Source organism: Lontra canadensis, unplaced genomic scaffold (assembly GCF_010015895.1).
Source record: "Lontra canadensis isolate GAN:19392208 unplaced genomic scaffold, GSC_riverotter_1.0 scaffold1, whole genome shotgun sequence".
In the NCBI taxonomy this organism is placed as follows: domain Eukaryota; kingdom Metazoa; phylum Chordata; class Mammalia; order Carnivora; family Mustelidae; genus Lontra; species Lontra canadensis.
In genome coordinates, this window is record NW_022630995.1 from 17,720,720 (window position 1) to 17,737,927 (window position 17,208).

Genomic DNA, 17,208 nt, shown 5'->3' on the forward strand with positions numbered 1-17,208 from the left:
CAGCATGGGCACATTACGGAAATTCAATCAGATGGCTTAAGAAAAACTTGTTAAGAGAATTAAGATTGTTAAAATGTGCATACTACCCAAAATCATCTGTAGATTCAATGCAGTTTCTCAAAATTTCAATGGTATTTTTCACATATACAGAAAAAAGAACATTTGTACAGAACTACACACACACACACACACACACACACACACCAAAGGCCAAAGTAATCCTGAGAAAACAAAGCTGTAGGCATTACACTTCTTGCTTTCAAACTATACTACAAAGCTGCAGTAATTAAAACGGTATGGTGCTGTTATACAAATAGACACACAGACCAAGAGAACAGAATCAGCCCCAAAATAAATGCTTACATTTACTGTCAACTAATATTTGACGAGGGAGCCAAGAATACTTGATAGGAAAAGGACAATCTCTCCAATAAATAGTTTTAGGAAAACCAGATAACTACATGCAAAAGGATGAAATTGAACCCTGTCTTACACTACTCACAAAACTTGACTCAAAATGAATTAAGGACAGAAACATTTGATCAGAAAGGATAAAACTCCTAAAAGAAAATATAAGGGAAAAGTTCCTAGACACTGGTCTTAGCAATGATTTTTGAACATAACATCAAAAACAAAAGCAACAGAAGCAAAAATTAATAAGTCAGATTACATCAAAATAAAAAGCTTGTGCATAGCAAAATAAATAACGGAATGAAAAGGCAATCTACAGAAAGGAAGAAAACATTTGCAAATCATATTTCTGTAAGGGGTTCACATCCAAAATATATAAAGAACTCATATAACTCAATAGCAAAAAACAAAACAATGTAATTACGAAAGGACAGAGAAAATGAATAGATCTGTTTCTTAAGAAAACATAAAAATGACCATTATAAAAAGACGCTCAACAGCACAGAGCAGGGAAATACAAACCAGTACCACGATGAGATACCACTTCACATCTGACAGAATGGCTATCATCAAGAAGACGAGAAAAAATTAAAGAAAACAAGAGATAACAAGTATTGGTAAGGATGTGGAGAGAAGGGAGCCCTTGTGCACTGTTGAGGGGAATGGAAATTGGTAGAGCTATTATGTGAAACAGTATGGAATTTCCTCATAAAATTAAAAACAGAACTGCCATATGATCCAGAAATCTCCCTTCTGGGTATACATCCCCAGGAAATGAAATCAGAATCTCAAAGATCTATCTGCACTCCCATGTTGACTGCAGCATTATTCACAATAGCCAAGACATGGAAACAACCCATGTGTCCATCAACGGGTGAATAGAATAAGAAGATGTGGTACATACATACAATGGAATATTGTTCAGCCATGAAAGGAGGAAATCCAGCCCTTTTCGACAACATGGATGAAATGAGGGCATTATGCTAAGTGAAATAAGTCAGATAGAAAAAGACAAATACTGTATGATACCACTCATTCGGCAAAGAGCTGAACTCATAGAACCAGAATTGAATGGTGGTTACCCAAGACTGGGAGTAAAGGAATTGGGAGGATACTGGCTAAAGGGTACAAACTTCCAGCTATAAGAAGAGTAAGTTCTAAGGCACTAATGTACAGGAGGATAATTATAGTAAACAAACCTGTATTACATACTTGAAAGTTGCTAAGAGAGATCTTAAATGTTCTCACCACAAAAAAAGAAATGGTAACCATGTGTTGATGGAAGTATTAGCTAATATTATGGTAGTAATCATTTTATAATAAATGTGTACCAAATTAACACACTGTAGGCCTTAAACTTATACAATATTATATGTCACTTATATCTCAATTTAAATAAAGGAATAAAAGAAAAATCTCCTAAGACATTTCTGCAATTTAAAAAAAAAATCATCTGTTTGTTTTGTAAGGATAAAGGTAAACAATTCCATGTTTTCTATATTTCCTAACGTTGGCCATGTTCTTGACACCCAATAAAAATGCCACCAAAATTAGAAAATTCAAAACATAAGATGAATGAAAGAATAATATGCTTATTATTCATTATTATAAATCATAAAAGTAAGCTTCTAAAGCAGGGATTGGTAAATTTTTTCATGAAGGGGCAGATAGTCAATATTCAGGCTCTGTCAACCAAGAGGCAACTAAGGATGTTATTTATGTACTTAATTTTATATTTTAAATGTAACCACTTAAAAATATAAAAACCATTCTTGGCTGCATGACTGTAAAAATCAAAGGCAGCTAGATATATTTGACCCATGACCTGTTGTTTGCTGACGTCTGTTCTAATGAATCACAAAATTGAGCTTGATGACATGTATTTAAAAAAAATTTTTCACGTATGTTAAATATACTAAAAACTCAAGACTTGGTTTTAGATCCTGAGGTTTAATATCTTTTCCTGTATATCAAAAGGAATCCCTAGTTATACTAGCCATGTATGTTTGTAAGATAAGAAAAATAAAAATAATTATTGGGAAAACCTAAAAGATATTGGCTAATAGAAATACTCAAAATCAAAATAATTAACACATAAAATACAAAAAGTATTTTCTGCTTTAAAGAAAATTTCTATATAACATTAAAATTTAAAATTTTGTTAGCCCAAATTTCTAGTTAATGATTAAAATAAAAATAATAGGTAAATCTGGTTCACTATACTTGAAGTCGTTAAAATTGCTTAATGGCCCAATAGTCCCTTATTTATACAGACAAATGCTACTTTTTCCCTTAATCTTCAATTTCGCTCTCATCTTTTTATATATATTTCTTTTGACAACGAGTTATGTCTTTCTTCTATCAAAATACGGAAGATTTTTTTCCCCAAAGGCGTAGTCTCCCTCACTTCTCTGAAAAGTTTTACGATATTGGCTGCTCACTACTTTTGGACATTTTCTCCTATCTTTAATTCAGTATATCATCTTGATCCTGATTTTGTTCCTTGGACACTTCTTTTTCCATCTCTATTCCTAGTCATTATTCACATGTCCTACTCTTTACATCCCTCAAGTGTGGTAGACTGCTAGCTGTTTATAACACCTAATTCCTCATCTTCCCAAGGTAAAAAAGCTAGACTATGTTTTCTAGTCTTCCTTGCAGTTTAGGTGGTACCATTGATAGTGTCCTATCTGATGGAAGGTGAGTAGAAGTGATGGAAGCCTCTTTCAGACCTTGTACACAAGATCCCCTCTTTCTCAGACTGCCTGCTCGGTGTCAATACTCAAGATGACTATGGAAATCATATACCAAGGTTGGCTAAGACTTCATCAGTCTGTGTCCTTCCATGAGATACCACCATCAGTTGGGACATAAGTAAAAAAATAATAATAATAAGTATTTTGTGGTTAAGCAACTGCAATTTTAGGGGAGGTGTGCACTAAATATTTGGGAAGATTCATCCATTGTAAATATAACCTCTTTTCTAAATTAATTCTCATTCAATAGGTTAGAATACATCCATTCCCTTACAACCTCTTTACTTTTCTGTAACCTACATTTATAGGCCTCAGTCATCGTTACTATTCTAGCCTTATTTATGATTATGTCAACACATTTTTTATATCTACCACCACATACAACTGAAACGGAACATGACTGACTCATCTGGACAAGTGGATACCCGTCTCAAGTATTGTTTTAGATCCTATGAGTCTCTCAAATCAAAAATCACAGACACAGATATTTTACTCTTTTTTTTTTTTTTTTTTGGTTTCCCAAAGAAAACTTTTAAGTGTTGTTTCTCTCTTAGAAGAAATTTTCACATTTTGACATTTCACTTTCAGAGCCACCTCTCAATATCTCATAATTATTTTTATTACCTCCATGTTACACATGAAGAAACTGGGGCATGAGCAGGTTAATTAACTTGCCCAAAGTCATATAAGCTTTTAAACAGAGAAGCTAGGATTTAGACCCAGACAGTCTTGGCTCAGGAGTCTATGTGATTGGAACTCTAATGGCCACATTTTTAATAGAGTTAAAAATTATAAGATGAGAAAATCAATCTTGAAATTTCTAAAAAATGCAATGAAAGTATTTAGTGGCTAAGATTAACTTTGAAAATGAATATTTTAGGTCCTTGTAAATGTGAAAAATCACAAAAATAGACCAGCATGAAAAATTAAATATTGCATCCTAGTCATCGAACTCATAGATTTTATAAAAGATGCTTTTAAAGATAAGTACAGAGACCCTTACTAAGTATGTCATCATTCATTTAAAAACCATAAATGTTATCATTAAATGATAAACATTCATATTTTCCAGTACATATGAACTTTTTTTAAAGAAAAAGAGAAAAAATATATATTTTCTATGCATATATATATATACATATATATATATCCACCCCACAGCTCCATAACATCTTAGAAATGCTATTTCTAATACATAAATTCCATGTGTCTGTCAATAAAATTTTAAAGACTATAAGGTCAAGCCGATAAGATTATAATTTTTGTTTATTATCCAAATCAGAAAATACTCTGATTTTTTTTTTTTGCTGCTAAACACATTCACCAACTATTATGCTTCTGTTTTGTGTGTTTTGTCTTGCTATTGTAAAGATAAAATTAATGAAGTGATATATTTATTTCTTAGAGACAAAAACATCAGGAATGATTTATGTTATGGTTGCTTTCCTATTTTGAATAGAGAATTTTTGCTTACCTTCTTTTGTAGGACACAATGGAAAATGAATATAAACATTCCCTGTAGAGAATTGAATATAGTGAAGAGATACGCCATGATGACTGTGCTTTCATTAATATACATGAGTCCGAAGGCCCAGGTCAATCCTAATAGGCAGAGAAGAGCTATTGCACCTATAACCCATGACCTGTAGAGAGAAAAGAAAATTAAGGGTTATCAAATGATTGGTCTTTAATTAGCACAATCATATCATATCAACAATACTGACACTGAAAAAAATGTTACGGTAAGTTTTATTGACAGAAAATGTAGGACAGGTGGTATAAGTAACTTTAAGATTTTAATGGGGACTACAAGTTTTCAAACTTGAGGAGATATACATGAATGAGAATGTTATGAACACAGAAATTCATTTAAGCAAAAGCAGATTTGTACTATTAAATTATTCATGTATTTGCAGCACATATGCAAATGATATGGAGATGTAATTATGGTGAATGGCAAGGGGGAAAAGTCTATAAAACTATGTTAGTTTCCACTGGCTTCATTGTTATGATAACATTTGTTTGATTGGACTCTCTCCATTAGTACTTCATCTGATACACTTTTACCCCATTTTTCCAAATTTCCTCTTTTTCCATACAAATTTTAGTGCTTACTGACAAAAAAAGAGCTTGGATTCGAAGGAACAAGTATATGGAATATATGTATGAATTTTTAAAAGTTCTATTTGTCTGATTCTATAGTTATGTAAAACAAGTGTGATACAGTGGATGGAAAAAAATGTTCCACTCTAGATCACAATCTGTGTTGTTTTGGCCTTCGGATTGTTGTCTTCTAGGTTAAGTTGGACTAGACTTTGAAAATCAGGCAACTGGCAGCTTTGCTGAAAAGAGGCTTAAAAGCTCAGGGCACCTTCATCACTTGGAAGGGTCTGTAAACTTGAGGGAGAGAATGAAGCTGAGGATGGGATGGAGTGGTATGAACAAAGTAGGCTAGAATGGAAGACAATTCTCACTCTCCATTCCCTTCATTTCCTCCAGCTGCCATTCGCAATAGTAATCAACGGGTGACAAAAGTCCATATATTTGTGGCTGTGTGTTCTGTATTGACTATCAACATAAAGTGAATCTTTCCAATAAATGGGAATCCAGTAAGTGAAAATGGAATCCTTCTAAGTATATAGGAGAATAGGACCAAACCAGGCTAGATCTCTATATAGTCATGAACCCACCCTTTCCTTTCCCAGCACACCTTCCTTGAAAGAGTAAATATTTCTTTTCAGCAGACCATACTCCGCCACTTGCATTGTCTAAGGAAGAAATATTTATGGGGATTGAAACTTCGCAAAATGAAGGGGTTAGAAGAAACCACACACGTATTCACCAAATCCAAAGCTGGGTCGTGTAAAGTTTTCAGAGAGCACTATGTCTTAAGAAAGATATGGTCCCAAAGTAGTCAATTAGTATTAAATTCTTATTAAAATTCATCATGACTATTTACTGTTTTTCTTCTATAACCATCAGCTATTATGTTGCCTATTCGAATATCCCCTAAATTTAACATGTTCAATTTAAAAACGTTAATGTTGTTGAACAAAGAATCCCTAAAGGAAGCTTGCCATTGTATGTGGCATGTTTGCTTATATGAATCAGAAAATATCTTAGATATTAATATTTTTTCTATAACTTAACTGAAAAATATGGGAACTCTCAAGATAAAGCTCTCAGATTCTTACAGGCATCGGAAAAAGGAAAAATGGAAAGAATACCATTAAATCAAGGCAAAATTGCTATTTGAATTTAGAAATAAAATGATAGAATAAAATACTCAAGTCAGCTAGTATCCACTGGAAAGCACGTGATGGGCCAAAGAGTTAATGATATAAAAACTACAATGAGCCCAATTTCTAAAGAAAAAATATATAAGCAAGAGCATGAAGAAGTAAGTGAAATGTCATTGGAGAAAATGAAAACAAAGGACTCTTCACCAGAAGAACAAACTGAAAGTCTAGAGTAAGGTCACCTATAGGTTGCCCCAATCTTAAGTTTATTGTGGCAGGACACATAATTTTAAAACGTATAAAAGAAAAAAGCTCAAATATCAACATTTGAGTGTATTCTTATTAGATTAGTACAGACTTGTAGCTTTGTTTTAGAAATTTAAAAGATGTATTCATAAACAGGTCATTAATCAAGTGATGTGTCAAAATTGAAAGGTAATTTTCCATACGTCGAATTGAATTTGTGAAGGAGACTTTTTTTTTCCCTTTTTGAATATTTAAAATAGAAATTCATTAATATCCACTGCAATTGGGTAGCTTCGTACTCCTAGGATCATTCAGAAGATACACGGCTAAGTCACAAAATAATTTTGGATGAGCGATGTCCAAACAAACAACAGAAATGACGACATATGAGGCACAGAGGAACGCATCACAATGAAAGGAGAAGGCTATTCAAAGCGAAGCAAGTCTGTACCACATGAGGTTGCTACGAGTGTGGCACTGATTTCAGGTGATACCCAATTAAAAGAGGTGAAGCACAATTTGTTTTTGGCAATACACCTGCAGCATATTTATTCTGCATACGAGTTGTATGCCTGATTATTTTCCTGCACAGTTTGCTCTTCTGCCTCAATGTGAATGACAGAAGCTCTAATGATTTTTCAGTACTGATCTGACAGCTGGTTCGTGGGACCACACTGATAAATGGAATTTATCAGCCATTCAGGTCATTCTTACTTGATGAAGGGTCTGTTATCCTCATAGCTAAAGAATGCATAGACATAAAGACAAGAACACCAACATTAGCATTTTATGACAAAGATTTCATATGAAAAATATTCTCCTGGTCCCCAAAGGCCTCTGTACCCCACCTCCCTAAAAGGCATCATAACCTTCCCTTTTTATTCAGAAGGTAAATCCTAAAATGACCATGAGAACTCACATAACAAGAAATAAAATCAATTTTACAATACTGCAATATCCCTTATGAGACTAAAAAATTCCATTTTTTCATCATGAGCTCATATTACTTGCGACATGACAGAGACATTTATTTCTTAGAGATCGCATTTCTCCAGAGAATGAGAAATCTTATGAGCAATCTGGAAAAGGCTTGGGGGCATACTTAAAATGACAGATTTCATGTCACCTAAAGGTATCCTTATTCTGTAATATTAGTGGGTAAGATTACTTAATTATGGACAGTTCGTTTCTAAGTAATTTTAACTTGCAGATGATTGACCTGCGTTAAATCTGAACACTATAGCCCTTTGAAAATAATCGATCCTGACTACTTTAAAATTCCTTCTGTTAGTGTACTATGAACAAAATCTGAATAATATTTTGTAGTAATAGAAGCAAACATACAGCATCTGTTCATTATCCCTTACATTAACTAATTTATTTTGTAGAACAGAAAGGAAGGGAAACTGTTCTTTTCTCTTCCTTCTTGCTAGGGGCAATAGTTTCTAATATTACACATACACAAATAGAGCTCTTCGACCCCAAATATGATGTATTTTTGAATAAAGAGAACTACTGAAGAGAAACCTCACTCTACAAAATGACGAAAGAGTAAAGAATGGAGGGAGAGCCTGGGATTTAAAACAGTTGGCCTGGAATTCACATCCTCGATCAGTCACTTAACTAGCTAAAGGCAACAAATTAGTTAACCCATGGATGCGTCAGTTCGCACAACTATGAAGTGGTGATAATTATACATAGGTTCCTTGTCATAATGAAATTATATATTATGTATAAAGTGCTTAGAACAGTGCCTGACATGTTTTATGTCCAGTAAAGATTATATTGTTATTGTTAGACTATTTAAAGCACGAGTAAAGTTGAGCTGAAAAGATAGAATCTGTCACCCAAAGAATAAACCACTAAATAATAGATGTTGAGTAGTTAAATTCATTTGAGGACACTTCAGGAGCCATATTATGCAGCAAAATAAATGTGGCAGACATGGGCTTGTAAAGGGAGCAGGGAATGACTAACTGTGCCGTCTAATATGGTGGCTACTGGCCCGTGGGCTTATTTCAATTTAAATTCTTTAAAATGCAATAAAGTTTAAAATTCAGTTCCTTAGTCACACCAGTCACATTACAAGCACTCAAAAGCTTCAGTAGCTGTCATATTGGACAGTGTAGTTCTAGAACATTTCTGTGTTCACAGAAAGTTCTACTGGACGTCGCTAGACTAGGACATTCAAAGAGGGTTTTGAGCCAGAAAATGGAATTTCAAGTGATATTTAAATAATGCCATGGATGTGTGAAAGGTAAACAGAGGAGAATTTCTAAGAATTGCTCATATATAACAGTTGTGAAGTGTTCCTAGAAAGAAAATCTTTTTTTTTTTTTAAATTTTATTTATTTATTTGACAGACAGAGATCACAAGTAGGCAGAGAGGCAGGCAGAGAGAGAGGGGGAAGCAGGCTCCCCACTGAGCACAGAGCCCGATGCGGGGCTTGATCCCAGGACCCTGAGATCATGACCTGAGCCGAAGGCAGAGGCTTAACCCACTGAGCCACCCAGGTGCCCCCCTAGAAAGAAAATCTTGTACTTACATCAATATTGAAAAGTTATAGAACGTCATAGAATGATATTGATTTCAGCATCTGCATTCCCATGGCATCAGTCTACTCCATCTGTTACTCCAAGTTCATGACTGAATAACTATTTCTACCTTAATTTGTATATAGTAGGATATTGAGTAAAGAAAGTTCCAAAGGTTAGCCTATAGGAACATGTCCAAACATGCTGTACAAAATTGTACTGAGCTATCTAAATGTTTCAAAAAAAAAAAAAATACAAAACTTGTACTGTAATTGCTGGAGTGAGATGTTTTGCCATTAATGTGAAATAGCAAAAAAAGGGTACAATTCAGCAGTTTTTGTGAGCAGTTGTGGGAAAACGCCAGTTGTTCCACTCAAGAACAAAGACTGTAATTCCTGCCTCACTTACAGTTAACTATAGTCATGCGTTTAAGTAGTGTCCACTGGGATGTGAACAGAAGTGAATTGTGACATTTTCTGGGTCTTGCCAATTAAAGGACTGGAATAGGGCTCCTCTTGACCATTTTTTTCCTTCCCCTTTGTTAGGAGAAAATGACAACAGAGCCTCAGACCCAGAAATGCAAGCTGCTTTTGATGTGGAGCCATGGTATTAGATTAAAACCAAGTTTATATAACCAATTTAAGCTACTATATTTTAGAGTATTTTCTTTTACAGCTGCTTAGCCCATGCAATAATTAGGAAAGCATGTAATACGTCTCTTTTAGCTATAAGAATCACCAGTTCATGTTTAATATAGAAATCCATGACAAAGAACCACTCATTAATTTTGTTCCCAGAATATCATAAATAATATATAATAATTCAGAATCTAAGGATCACTGAAGATTACCTATAATATGGCAGTGACTTCCATCATTTTGTCAGATCTTCTGTTGGCTTAGAGAATCTAGTTTTATAAAGTCTCTCCACTAAATTCAAGTTAAATTGATAGTAATGTTGCCAGCAGTTATGGTGGCAAAGTTATTTGTTATTGATTCACTTAAAAAATATATCTATAGAACTAGTCTCAAAGCTGAATAATTTTCATTCTGATTTACTGAAGAAAATCTATTGAAACAAAATCTCATCCTAGGTTGTATGACTAAAATGATTTCACTGCAGTTATTTTAAGATTTTATAAAAATTTGGACACAAAGGTCTAAGATGCTCTGGGCAGATGTTAATGGGAAGTTTCAGGTTATCTTGTAAGTGGTGATGCTCTGAAAATGAAGTAAAATACCCTATAAGTACAATTTTTTTAAGGAACAAATTAAAAAAAGGAACCTTATTTCTTTAGCAAATATTTTCCTTTGGTCAAACATTTTATCTTATTTTATTCAACTAACATAAAATTGAAAGCTTTAAATATTAATGTCAAAATTATCTTAAAAAGTGATCTTTAGAATCAAGATAAGAATTTTAGGGGTCTCTGCTTAGATTGAAAATAATTATGCATATATTTATATATTCTATAACAGTTTCAAAGCACACAAAAGGACTATTAAAATCCCGCTCCATGGAAACTTAGCTCAAAATACATCTTCAAGAGGATAGGTTTGTTAGCCAAACCATTAACTTATACATACTAATAATACTGTGATATAAAGATTCATAATTCATAATAAGTACATCAGTATAGACAGATGATGAATGGATAGAAACAACATGAATGAATCAAGTTAGCTATAGGATATTCTTTCTCTGTTTCAAGAGTTCAAAATAGAATTGTTTTGGGGCATAATTTTTGATGGAAATATCTAAAATTCAAGATATAAAGAAGATAAGTTGAATAATGTAAAACTTTCCCTTCTATTATATTTACATATAGAATTTTTTTAAAGCAGGGGGATAGGTAAGGTTTGGTGTGAAGGAAGATGGGGCAATGCAAGGCATATATATTTAATATCTAAGCCAAAAGATACAGTCATTATGTCGCAGCATGTTCAGGAAAATGAATGGCTTAGGCAGAATTGAAGATCCCATCAACATTTATCCCATTCATCCTACCAATATGAATGTATTCTATGATCCTCTGGAATTGTTGGGTAGTTAATTAATTGTTGGTAATTGAACCATATGTCTAACAGTGAGAAAGAGCTATCACGGTGTACGTGGATATACTGATTAGTACCCCAATATTTCCAGGTTCAGTATGTAGCTGAATTTACTTTCCCTGGTATAAAACTAATTCTAACAAAGGAATAAAGACATTTCCCCTTGAATTTGGTATAAAACTAATTCTAACAAAGGAATAAAGACATTTCCCCTTGAATTTGGTTTGGGCTACCATAGGAATGATAAGGTTAATGTCAGTGAATTTCTGAAGTTAAAATGTATTCTTCATTCTTCATAGAAGAAAAAAAAACAGTAATAATAAATACTTCAGCATCTGTAGTGAGGCTTTCCTTATTGTCGCTTAATCAGTTCTCAACTGAGGATGGACAGGTTGTAGTTCCTCATGTTCTACAAGAAGCTGACGGCAACGCAAACTAACGGACTTCACCTAGAAGTGATCTTTGAGATGATACTTTGCCAAACTCCCAATCCAGGGAGCCCAGTCTTTAAAAGCAGAATTGGAAGGACAAGGCCTTTTAAGACTACAATGTTCACAGAATAAATGAAATAGTGGAGAGAGAAAGAAAAGTAACACCTCTACTTGCACTAATTCCCCAGCAGCAAATGTTAGCAGGCAATGGGGGAAGAATGTTTTAAATGTCATATGTTATTCACGTTTTTAAATGGATCAGACACTTAAAAACCACAATAACCTGGCCAAGTAGCAACACCTAAGACAACATTAAAAGATCTGCTACCCAATGGTTAAAGAATATTTAAGACAGCATAACTCAGAGTAGTGATCAGAGAAAGATCTAAGTATTTCCTATTTATACCTTACTGTGTTAAAAATGCTTAATCGATTTGTAACACTCAGGATAAAAATCATGACTGTTTTATATTTCATTCAAATGTATTTTATATTAGTGGGACTATACTATCCAAGAATTACATTCAATTCTCTCTCTTAACTCCTTTAGGAAAATTAAAGAAAAGTCATCTAGAATATAATGCAACATTTCTGAGTAAAATATGAATAATGTTTCATTATGGTCATACGTTTAAGTCACTAAGTATTAAAGATATAAAAATTCTTACAAAAATATGAACATCATATAACATAAATGTAGAAATTATCAACAGTAGAGAAGATGATTATATTTCAACTGTGGATTTTATTGCTATTAAAGTATTACTACTAAAAGCTATATTGGTGCATTTTGTTCATATAATATTTATTAGGAAAAGAATGAAATGAACCAAATAAATAAAATAAGTAGCTCCGAATATGTCATGAACATTTTCATTCCCATGCCTCAATGTCCCTATAATAATATTGCAGATTTGAGAGCATCCACCAATATTAAATTTTTAACCACAGATTTCACACTGCTGATGAATTGGGTAAGTCTGAAATTAAATAGAATTGAGTATAATAAATCAGGATCAATAAATATGATATCAATGACTGATAAAACTTTAATTATATTATCTTCACAACTCAATGTTATGCAAATTTTTATAACTCAATATAATATGGTCAAAAATTAATTTATATATGAAAGAAATTAAGGATATCAATTATGAGAATGAAAAATGAACTATTATATTATACATAGACAGCTACAGTCTTATTACAACTTAGTATCTCCATCTACCAGATTTGTAAAAATGACTTGGTAGGTTACTTGCAAATAAGATCTCAAATTTTGGAATCCTACAGTGAAAGCAATTAATATCACCCTATGATAATTTATTAATTTTAATGTCTGAAAGATAGTATAGGTTTTCCCCACAATCCAAGAGTAGAGTGCTCCTATGAATAGGTGTTATGCAATAAAGCAGTTACATTAATTAATATGTAAAATTTTTTTAGCATTTCTAGATCCCTAAAATAATCTCTCTTGGGCTATTTTTTTTTTAGGTTTACTTATATTTTTTTTGCAATCTCTGCACCCATTGTGGGATCTGAACTCACAATCCTGAGATCAAGAGTTGCATTCTTTTCTAACTGAGCCAGCCAGGAACCCCTCTTTTAGGCTATTCTAATATCTTAAGACACATCTTGCTAACAGATGCACAAAATAAATTGAGATAAAGCACAGATGCTCACAGACACAAGGCAAACTTATGGTGACTTGATGCTGAGATGCTGAGTATAGTTCCCAAGGAAAGAGCCTGACAGCACTACTCCTGTTGCTCAGGATGTGCACTGCTTCCATAACAGCTCCCTGCAAAACAAATGCTGAATGCTACTTTCGCTTTTTGCCTTTTTTTTTTCCCCCATAAAGGCAAAAATCCTCTTCAGGTTTTTTTTTTTTTTTTTTCAGTTAACGAAAACAGTTACCAGCATAGGCCTTTTGTAAAAGTGAAGTGGCTTAGTGAAAACTTCTGAAAAGTGAGGTATATCTATATATCATAGTAACTGAAAGCCTGGACTTGTGAATCAGCTTACCTGAGTTTGAAAGCCAGCTGAGTCTTTTACTAACTCAGCAACCTTCAGCTAATTATTTAACCTCACTTATCCTCACATTCCTTATCTGTGAAATGGGGATACACACAGAACTTTTTTTCATAGGGCTGCTGTGTATATTAAATAAAAGGGTTTGGCACTAGTTAACACAAACAAAAATGCAAATATACAAATTTTTAATATACAAACCTATTACAAATACCTGCTGCTATAATTACTATTGTATACTGACCTTCTGCCCTCAAAAAATGGGCCAAAGAGAAAAAATTACAAATACAGTGCTACGTTAGGGCTCCTTTTAAGTATTTTGGAAATTCATATTTGAGTAGAAATCCAAAGGGGATGAGGGAGTCACTGACTCTCTTGAACTGACCCTTAATTTTACCTTTAAAAAAGCCTCAGTTTTTACAACATTTTATTTAAATATTTCTTTGGGCTTAGTAAATACTATGAATTTTTACATTTTCAATTGAAATGGAATGTATCTGGATTCCCAATGAACATTAATGTAGAAACCCAGAGTTCTCTGAATTACATGAGAAAGTTAAATTTAGTTTGTAAGTATGTTGTATCCTCAGTATCAAAAAGTGCACTAAGGAATGGCAGCCTCACTAAATGAAATCATTTGTATTAAAAGACATAAAATCATATGTGAGGTGTTCATGAAAAGTCATAAGAGATATATGTTCTAAAATTGGACTTCATTAATACTTATGATTTTTTGAAAAATTTTAAACCTTGAATAGGAAAGAGGAAATAAATGGTATCTATATAAAAAGAAATTTTTCTTTCATTTCTTTTTTCATTTTTTTTTAATATGGAATGTTTCATGAATTTGTATGTCATACTTGTGCAGGAATCCTGTTAATCTTCTCTGTATCTTTCCAATTTTAGTATATGTGCTGCTGAAGTGAGCACTGTATTTCTTTTCAAAAATTTTTTTCTTAAAAAAATAATTTTTTTCTTGTAATCAATGAAAACTGTGACTCTCATAAGTAATATCTCAAGATCCGTAAAATATGAGCAACAAGTTAAAATCTGTTCTTTATTGATACTTATAATGAAAGCCACAATGTTTCCTGCTTTACTATCCGAGGGCCAGTGTTTTTTAGATTCACACAGAATCTTAGAATTTATTGATTCTTTAGAACATGTGACTACTGGGCTGACCAAATTTGGTCACTGCAGTGCAAGGAGATGAAATTCTTTAAAGAGTATATTACATACTTTCAGGATTTCTTTTTTTAACTTAGAAGATGCACAAATATTTAAGTAAAATAACTTGGGGAATTAATAACTTTTCTGTATTCTTCCCAAATGTGTTTTGACAGGTTGAATTGCTGTTATACTCTTTCTCATGCCATATGGTATCATCACCTCTTGTTTCAACAACTTGTAATAGAAACATTCATCATACCCCTTCTGTGAATAAACACCTTATTATAAACTGCTTGTAAGAACAACTAAAACATAAAAAAAAAAAAGCACAACCGAGTATTTAAAACATGTCTGTACTTACTAAAGATTCCAATAAATGGAACCAAGGGAGGGACTGAAATACAATAAAGAGCAGACCAGTTGCATTTAATTGTGGACAAGTAAGGTAACCTTCATAAGCTTTGGTTTACTCACCACCACAATGAGTAAAATAACCCTACTAGGATCTTTACAGAGTTAAAAGGAACCAAGTATAGAATAGTCTATAGTTCTTATGTTATCGGTTAGAAAGAATTGCTATTGAAAAGCACTCTGAATTCTTGAATTTTTCATTCATACGGAACAGTGAAAGCCCACTGGTAAAGAATTTGAAGAAGCTGGCCCAAAGTGCACAAGAGCTAGTTACTTCCACAGTGAGCAAGGCTAATTAATGATCCAAGATCTCTACCACATTCTACTTTTAATCAGATGTTATTGTTTCCAATTAAATTTGTTACTAGGAATCTAATCTTCTTAAAATTATGTGAATGAGAAAAAAATTAAGCAATAAAACAAATAAATCTAATTTTGCAGATTTATAAAAAGCTGCAAATAGCAAAGTAAGAAATCTTAACTTGATCACATTTTAGGCCAAAGGGCAGCCTCAGTAAAGTACTAAGAATCAACATCAATCAGAATGTATTCTCTGATGATAATGAAATTAAGTTAGAAATCAATAACTAATACAAAACCCATACATACAATTATCCATCTGTTGCTACATCCAAAATAGCTTTAAGGCCCCCAAAACATTTTACAAACAAGTTCTATCTAATAGTCAAATAACAAATAATTCTTTTCTCGTCCAGGTTAGGCCTGAACAGAGAAGAAGGAAAACTTTGAGACTACTATAACTTAGCAGGTAAGGAGAGTTTAAGTGAGTAAAAAATTATAAGACATTTTACTCAAGAACTTACATAAAAATCCTAAAGAAGCTATTAAATAGAAACATCTGATTTGTGCATCAACATCATGATCTACTAAGACTTACTTCAGGATTATAAGGAATGTATTAAAAGAATTTTAAAACACAATTCTGAAAAAAATATGTGAAAGTACTAAAAGCCTATGAGTCGCTAAGGCAATTTTGAAAGATACAATCAAAATGGGAAGACTCACTCTACCAGATATTACACAAGTTCTGGTAATGACATGGTATGGTAGAGTAACAAAGTATATGTCCACAGAATAGAAGAGAGAGTACAGAAACAGCATTTGATACAGTTTAGTGTGGCAGCACAAATCTGGTGGAAAAATGGAATATTTAGCAACTGATGTTGGAAATCTGACTCATTAGATAAAGAATTCAAAATGTCCTCCAAAAACCTCAAACGTACACACTATAGAGTAAAAAGTTAATGGTTTAAATATATGTATTTCTTTGTAACAAAGGCAAAATTAATAGAAAAATGACAGATTGAGTGGAGACATATACAATGGTGGAAGAATACAAATTGTGTATCACCAAGTAAAGGATAAAGTGTACAGGAAAACTAATTGGAAAAATAGGAAAACATTAAACTTTTTGTGAAAAATAGAAAATCTAGTAGGAACAAATGGGCATAAGTAATTTACTAATAGGGTTCCTCTGAATATTATTGAAGAGGTTGACTATGTGCTATTTCATTATATTGCACTAATGAAAGTTACTGGATGGAAGGTCTGGCAATTTTAGACACCTTTATATAGTTAATTGAACAGAATGTGGTAAATTCAAAGAAGGCAGAAAAATCAGGACTAGAAAGACAATGATTGTTACAAAGAAAATATGCCATTTTTAACTTACATTTTGGTATAAGTAATATATTATGATCCAATAATGTCAATATTTTGCTGATAAATCATTACTTTCTATGCTCATGGCTTGTTTTGTCAATCTCATAATTAAGCAGTTTTAAATTATAACCTTAGACTACCCATCTCAGTTCTGGAATAGAGAGGACTTTTCTATTAGTACATTGAAAGATCTGATTGAAAATACCAACTTCCACAGAAAACATTGCATAGTATTCTAAAA

General features: G+C 32.7%; 1 protein-coding gene and 1 non-coding gene across 2 annotated transcripts in view; both read right to left on the minus strand.

The window, feature by feature from the left end:
- The window catches only part of ADGRL3 (adhesion G protein-coupled receptor L3), a 792,227-nt gene that overhangs the window by 35,495 nt on the left and 739,524 nt on the right, over positions 1 to 17,208 (minus strand). The window contains exons 22-23 of the mRNA XM_032849431.1: positions 7,367 to 7,393; positions 4,642 to 4,810 (exon numbers count right to left, since the gene is read on the minus strand). Of these exons, the coding sequence (XP_032705322.1) occupies positions 4,642 to 4,810; positions 7,367 to 7,393 (196 nt within the window). The remainder of the gene's footprint in view (positions 1 to 4,641; positions 4,811 to 7,366; positions 7,394 to 17,208) is intronic.
- On the minus strand, positions 14,527 to 14,633 carry LOC116871643. The gene has a single exon (XR_004383460.1). It is a non-coding gene; the product is annotated as a U6 spliceosomal RNA (small nuclear RNA).